Source organism: Oratosquilla oratoria, chromosome 1, assembly GCF_046742065.1.
Source record: "Oratosquilla oratoria isolate Oo_2021 chromosome 1, ASM4674206v1, whole genome shotgun sequence".
NCBI classification, from domain to species: Eukaryota; Metazoa; Arthropoda; class Malacostraca; order Stomatopoda; family Squillidae; genus Oratosquilla; species Oratosquilla oratoria.
The window spans coordinates 100,844,633-100,852,295 of record NC_134777.1 but is presented as its reverse complement, the minus strand read 5'-3'; the positions used below and the strand labels follow the sequence as shown (position 1 = coordinate 100,852,295).

General features: G+C 37.6%; 1 protein-coding gene across 1 annotated transcript in view; it reads right to left on the bottom strand.

Annotated features, from left to right (window-relative positions):
• Positions 1 to 337: 337 nt before the first annotated feature.
• The window catches only part of LOC143029190 (tRNA endonuclease ANKZF1-like), an 8,966-nt gene continuing 1,640 nt past the window's right edge, over positions 338 to 7,663 (bottom strand). Inside the window, exons 1-3 of the mRNA XM_076191739.1 lie at positions 7,614 to 7,663; positions 4,906 to 4,917; positions 338 to 588 (exon numbers count right to left, since the gene is read on the bottom strand). The exon at positions 7,614 to 7,663 is cut by the window's right edge and continues 1,640 nt beyond it. Coding sequence (XP_076047854.1) covers positions 338 to 588; positions 4,906 to 4,917; positions 7,614 to 7,663 — 313 coding nt within the window. The remainder of the gene's footprint in view (positions 589 to 4,905; positions 4,918 to 7,613) is intronic.

Sequence of the window (7,663 nt, the reverse complement as noted above, 5' to 3'; positions counted from 1 at the left end):
CAACCGAAATCCAATCAATCCAAATCTGAACAGGTAACAAACCCACAATCACAATAGTTGACATTTCCATCTCCCCGCAATCATCCCCAACAGTTCCCAGCAACTTCAGGCCTAACCTCGACCAACTCACCATCATCCCCACGGGTGGTGGCATCAAAGCCAAGTTGTCGGCCTGGTATGTCAACAACTCCGACACGAACATAGAATTTGATCTGCAGGCACATCTTGACACACTAACTAACCACCATGAACAACATCCATAATCACATACATATCACCATCAAGTCCTCTACACCTCTTCCTCTCCTGACATCACCTGTTCCCATGTTTAATCCCCTCATCTTGGAGAGTGGTCAGAGTCCTTGGATTCGACCACCTTACAATCATTATCACCACTAAAAAACGATACATCACAGTTGGCCACAGAAACACATGCATTAATTACAAAAGAAAAAGCAAACTGAGAAGCTTTCACTGGAGATGCAGAACAAGATTTCGAGACAATAAGCAATACATCAATCACAGACATAGACATTGCTGTGCACACCTTCAACACAACCATATAAAACGCAAACAAAAATATATCTCCTGAGGCAACAGAAAATCACAAAACCAAATTTCACACCAGAAATTCAAGATCTCATCAAACACTACATCACATTCAAACACGTCACCCCACATATAAGAGACTACAAAGGAATTACAAAGGCGAAGCATGCCGACAGGAGACCTTTTGGTCCATATCTAGGTCGGATGCGAAAAAAATCATAATAATAATAAAATAATAAATAAAAACTATAATAATGTAAATAACAAATAAAATACATAAATAAATGCATAGGTATAGTTAAATAATAAACAAACAGGTAAATAGTAAATAATAATAAATTGACATATAACTAATAATAAATGAAAATCAGAGAGACAAAAAAAAATAATATAAAATAAATTATAATCATTACAGCATCTTGCTTAGGTGTTTTATCTAAATGATTCTTAAAGCTTCGAACTGAACTACATTGCACTACCTGTGCAGGAAGTTTATTCCATTCATTAAATACACGGTTGGCAAAGTTGTTTCTACCTACTTCGAAATTGAATCTAATTCCGGACAGTTTGAGACCATTGTTTCTTGTCTGATTCTCATTCAATGTGAAAATTTGGTCACTTTTGATGTTGTCAATTTCCTTTAAAATCTTAAAGACCTGTATCAAGTCACCTCTGAGTCTACGCTTTTTTTGGGGTGGAAAACAGATTCATATGTTTTAGTCGATTTTCGTATGATTTATTTTTGATATTTGGAATCAGTTTTGTGGCTCGCCGTTGTACTTTTTCCAGTCTGTCAATGTCTTTAACGAGATTCGGTGACCATACGGAAACAGCATATTCCAAATGTGGACGAACTAACGATTTATATAGCTTGTTAATGAGTGATGGACTTTTGAAATCCAAAGATCGCGCAATCAGTCCTACAATCTTATTTGCTTTCTCAGAGGCTGAAATACACTGCTTGGATGATTTGAGGTCGTTACTGATAATTACGCCGAGATCTTTTTCACTATCCACTTTTGTTAACGAATTTCCAAATAACTTGTAATCGTACTTACTGTTATTTTTACCTATGTGCATTACCTTGCATTTACTTGTGTTAAATTTCATTAGCCACTTTTCAGACAATTGCTGTAATTGATCTAAATCTTCTTGAATATCTAATTGGTTTGAGTGATCATTTGCCACTCCGCACAGTTTTGTATCATCAGCAAATTTGGAAATAGTGGATTTTAGTCCATTGTCTATATCATTTATATATACTATGAATAGAAGTGGCCCAAGACTGAGGAACTCCACTTGTAACATTTTTCCATCTAGAAGTTTGTCCATTTAAAACAACTCTCTGTTTTTGACCATTCAACCAATTACTAGTCCAACCTAATAGGCTACCTCTTATTCCGTGTAAAGCTAATTTAGTAAGTAGTCTTTCGTGTGGAACGGTATCAAAAGCTTTTTGCAAAGTCTAGATATATTAATGTTTCTTTTGTTATAATTCGAAATAACTGTGTTGTAGAATTCAAGTAAGTTAGTCACGCAAGAACGTTTCCGTCTGAAACCATGCTGGCTATCATTTATCAAACGGTTATTTTCTAAATGATGTTCGATAGCATCTCTGATGATAGTTTCCATTATTTTTCCTACGATTGAAGTCAAACTTATAGGCCTATAGTTATTTGGCTTCTTTTTGTCACCTTTTTTGAATATGGGAGTAACGTTAGCTAGCTTCCATTCTCTTGGGACATCTCCGGATATGATGGATTTCTTGAAAATAATTTCTAATAGAACAACAATCTCGTTTTTCATTTCCTTTAAGATTCTTGGATGTCAACCGTCACCTTCTATTTTTTTATTTTGTTATATTTACCGTAGTGAGTAAGTTTACCCTAGACTTTTCACAGGTTTCAGTTTGGAATTCACTTTGAGGTGTTTCGTTTACGAATACCGAGCTAAAATAATTGTTTAAGATATTACACATTCCTTCATTTGAATATTCAAGTTGACCGTCAGCAGATAATAGTGGACCAATGTGATTCCTAACAACCTTTTTATCTCTAATGTAACTATAGAATTCTTTGGGATTCTCTTTGGATTTATCAGCGATGTTCATTTCGTATTGTCGTTTTCTTTTTCTCATTGTCTTTTTTAAATCTCTCTGTATTGATACATAAGTTTCATAGTCATTAGATGCACCCGAGCACTTATATTTCTTATAAGCCTGTCTCTTTTTAGCAATACTTTTTTCAGTTTCTTTGTCGAGCCACTTTGGGCGAGCCTGATTTGAGGGACATCTGTCCTTAAAAGGAATGTAAGTCTGAATCATCTTAGTGAGCGTATCTTGAAATATTTCCCACATCTGATCTACAGGTCTTTCGTTTAATTTTGCCTCCCAATCTGTAAGCTGAAGCTCCTGACGTAGTCCTATGAACTGAGCTTTACTGAAATCGGGTATTTTAGAAACACAAGTATCTATTCTAAAATTGTTTAGGAGTTTGAATCTAACTAAGTCGTGATCGCTATTTGCAACAGATTCACCTACTTCTACATCAGTTACTATGCTTTCGCGGCTAGTGATCAATAGATCGAGTAAGTTTCCATATCTTGTGGACTCTTTTACATGCTGAATTAAGTAATTGTCACCAAGAAAATCAATCAAGCGACTACCTATATGGCCATGTTCAAGGGTCATCCAATCAATGTCAGTAAAATTGAAATCACCCATTATCAATAAATCCCGGTTGCAGAAACTAGACAGTTCTTGAAATAACAATTTGTCGTCTGCTAATGATAATGTCTTTGGCCTATATATTACACCTATATTCATTTTTTGTCCATTTGTTTGGGTTAACTCGACCCACAAACTATCATATGCATCCTGTTTCACTTTCTCTAAAACACAAGCATGAACATTGTTTTTAACGTACAACAGAACACCCCCACCTCTCTTGTTGTTTCTATCCTGATGAAAGTGTTTAAATGCCGCAATATTAAATTCAGCTTCGAACTCTGTACCATTTAACCATGTCTCAGTTATTCCTATCATATCGAGATTTTCGCTTTTGACATACGCCTATATTTCTTGATATTTGTTCCTAATACTACGAGCATTAAAGTACATGGTTTTAAGAAACTCGTGATTATTTCTTTTTGACACATTTTGAGTTTCAATATCATGTCTTACATTATCATTTTGTTTTTCATTTATACCTTGCTCTATATTATTATTTGGTCCTTCATTGACATTCAATGCCTCATTAACATTTCTCCCATCAAAATGAACATTTCCCCCATCACGGACATCTGGTCGATCACGGTCATCCGATCTCTTTTGTACATTTTGTCCCCCTACGTCACCGTGATTCACGCCGGCCTCCCGTCGTTCATTGACATTATGTCCGGCATCCCTTCCTAAAATTATATTTTGTCCTCCAGTGACATTATATCCTACCGTGATATTTTTCCTCCACTATAATTACATCCCATCATGATCTTTTGTCTTCCACTGACATTACATCCTATCATGATATTTTGGCCTTCATTGACATTCTGTCCGGTATCCCTTCCTAAAATTGTATTTTGTCCTCCACTGACATTATATCCTACCGTGATATTTTCTCCTCCATTATCATTACATCCTATCGTGATATTTTGTCCTCCACTATCATTACTTCCCATCGTGATCTTTTGTCCTCCACTGTCATTACATCCCATTGTGACATTTTGTCTTATGACATTACATCCTAATGTAACATTTCGTCCTCTAGCGACATTATATCCTAAAATTATATTTTGTCCTATACTGGCACATTGTTCTACATTAATGCTATACTCTACACTGTTTTCCCAAGTACATTGTATTTCCCCTTCCCTTTGGGCTTCTACCCTAAAAAAGGGGCTAATTCATTACAGACTCCCACAATGAGGTTTGTAAGAACATCTTTGCCTCTGCGGGTAAGGTGGATCCCATCAGAAGCGTAAAGGTCATGGCTGGCGCCTAGAAAAGAGATACCAAGGATCAAGAAAGTGGTATCCCAATTGTGTGCACAACTGCGATATCCTATCATTGATCCCTATGGCTCTACTGTTCCAACACGAGCCTGCGTAGATCCTCGGGAGGATCCCACAGACTACGTGACGGCTCCCACGTTCCTTCATCTCCTGAAGGAGAACCTTGTAATTCCGAACAAGCTCCTCTGATCTCACCCTACCCAAGACCGAGAGAATACAAGGTCAACTCACGCGCATGTTGTGACGTCATCAGAAGTGGAGCCCACAGAGAAAATGGTGAAAACGTAAGTGAAAATGTTAGGTAAAAGAGAAAACGTACAGGCACCACATATTTGATGGGGGACTTACCTATTTCATGTTCTGCAACCGTTAAAATGGGGGTTTCATATTGAAAAAATATTCTTGTGGTTTATTTTTGACATATTTAATAAAGAAATTTAAAGGTTATTCTTTGTGTAGAGGGCAAACAAGTATCCAAGTCTATGAATCCATTTACCACAAACAATTATCTTTGTCTATGAAGAAAACGATTTGCCAAACTTAAAGGATATGGCATGAATTATCAATGATATATAGATGACACCATGCCACTTGTTTAAAAACAATACACATCCCTGTTTCGGTGGTACGGTTACCCAATACCCAATATGGGCGTTTCCTTTTATCATTACTTTTTAACACTGTCTACGTTATTTCATTGTTAAATACTAATTACTCTTATTTCCATCCAATGTCAATATCCCAAGAAATAACAAAATTAGGTACAAATTTAGTATAAAACACGGTAAGTAAATATTACATTTCCGATTTGTTTACATGAAACACTGACATTTCATTTTTTGTAACAACGACCCATGTATATTACATGGTTGACGACTGAATTTTGAGTGCAACAACTTTTATTGTGTAATTATTGTATTATATTTTGATGGGTTAATATAAACAATCAGAAATTTTTAATTCAAATGTCGATATTTAACTATCAGATTCAATTTCTATCCACAAACATCATAGGGCAATGACGCTGGCTACGGAAGCTAAGCTGGAATGTATTTGCTTCAAAGTGCCGACTGCACATGTAAGAATTGGTTGGATTAAATCTTTCTGTTCGTTTGCAAATCGTAATCCACTTATTTCTCACATATTCATCCTCTGGAAATCTATGGTAAGTTATTTCAGACCCTTTCACATGTGTTTTTCTGCACAATGGGACGGCATAATTATTTTAGTTACGCATAAATATTCTAAAAGAAATCGGAGACACGTTCCCGACTCCAGCCACACCTGGACTGAGGCCGGAATTTCAACGAACCCTCGGCCAGGTACTTCTAGTGACGTCACTGCGCAAACGACCTAAATACTGGTTAGCTGTTGAGTAGACCTTGTATTCTCTCGATCTTGACCCTACCTACATCGTTACTTCCCGTATGAAGAATCGTAACCGTGTTCTTCCGTCCTTGCTCCCTGATGGACTGGGTACAATCGGCGATCCCACGGCCCGGTTGACATACAAGCTTGCAACGTCGCTTAGTCTTCCGCTGCAGGATGTCGTCATAGCCTCGCACCATGGAGTCCCCCACCACCAAGAACTCCTGGTTTTCAGCCACTTCATCCTCCAGTAGAGCAAAACGATTGGCTAGAGCCAGCGGTTCCTCCACAGGACACACGTCTACCGAACGCGGGCTCGACAAACGGGACCCCACGGAGCGCCACTCGCTTACGGCAGTGACAGTAGGGGAAGAAGTGGAACGCTCTTTGGGTTGTGGGGAGGGTTCACTCTTCTCACGGAGCGCACTCCTGTGAAGACGAATTTCCTCCTCACACAACTTGAGACGGACTTCTAGGTTTACGCAACCTTCACAAGCCATTTCGCTCCTCCTTTAGCAATAAAAACGACAAAGAGAAAATACAAATCAACAACAACAACAACAAAATCAAAGCGGTCTCTAATAAACTAAATACGGGAAGCTTACTCTGCTTACCTTATACTATTTCTCCTACCTTTGGAATACAGTAACAGAAAACTGTTTTGAATTTAAATAGAACACTACACTTTATCTTATATCTGTAACTATATAGCGCTATACATATACAATTACAAAAACACAACACCTTTTTTATGTTTATTGCAGTATATGACACATTAGATAAAAATTAAAGAAATGACTGGTGTAAATATTTAATTCACATTGTTTACATGACAAAGTAGCAATAACTCAGCATCAGGAGAGTGGGCCAAAGGGATAAGATTGTTCATGGGCATCCCTTAGTTACAGGGGTTCTCAAACTTTTTCTCGTTAATTCCCCCCCTGAGTTATAAGATCATCTTCCCGAACCCCCAATAATCTGACAATGAAGAGAATGGTAATTTATTGACTAACTCATAAAAGTACAATAATTCTGCAAAGGATATTATAAAATTATTCAAATGTTAATGACTTTATTGAGAAGAACCATCACACACACACACACACACACACACCCGATTCAACTATTGGTAATCAACACTGTTAATTTAGAAACCAGCGTAGAACAGTGAGATTGAAGGAACACACACTGCTAGCACGGAATTTCATAATCCACAACTACCACTATTTAAAATACGTTTTTCGTCAGCCATCTAAGTACCCTTACAAAACTTCGTGTGAACCCCTGGGGGTTCGCGAACCCCAGTTTGAGTACCCCTGGAATTCAAGCAGATGAGGTAATTCCTGAGTTTTCTGCTAGCTTGAAGTCATACAGACAATAATTTACTTCCTTCAGTTTGACTTATTTTTGCTTTTATACTCCTTCACACAGGACACTGAGCAAAAAATGCAATCTAGGTAGTGGAATTCATCACTGGAAACACCTCTGTTGGGAAATGCATTCACTCCTGTTTGCTGCTTTTTGCTGGCTCTCCTGCTGGGGTGCAAGTCGTCGTTCTGCTGCAAGTGCCCTCTTTTCTCTATCAGTCATTGATAAGAAAGTATTTCTTTGTGCTAATTCCATTTTTCTTTCTTCCTCAATTTTCTTTTTTTCCTTTTCCTTTTCCCGCTTAGCCTTTCTCTGTCCACGTTTCTTTTCTGCCTTCCGAGCTGCTTGTTCCTTTTCTTGTTCCTCACAC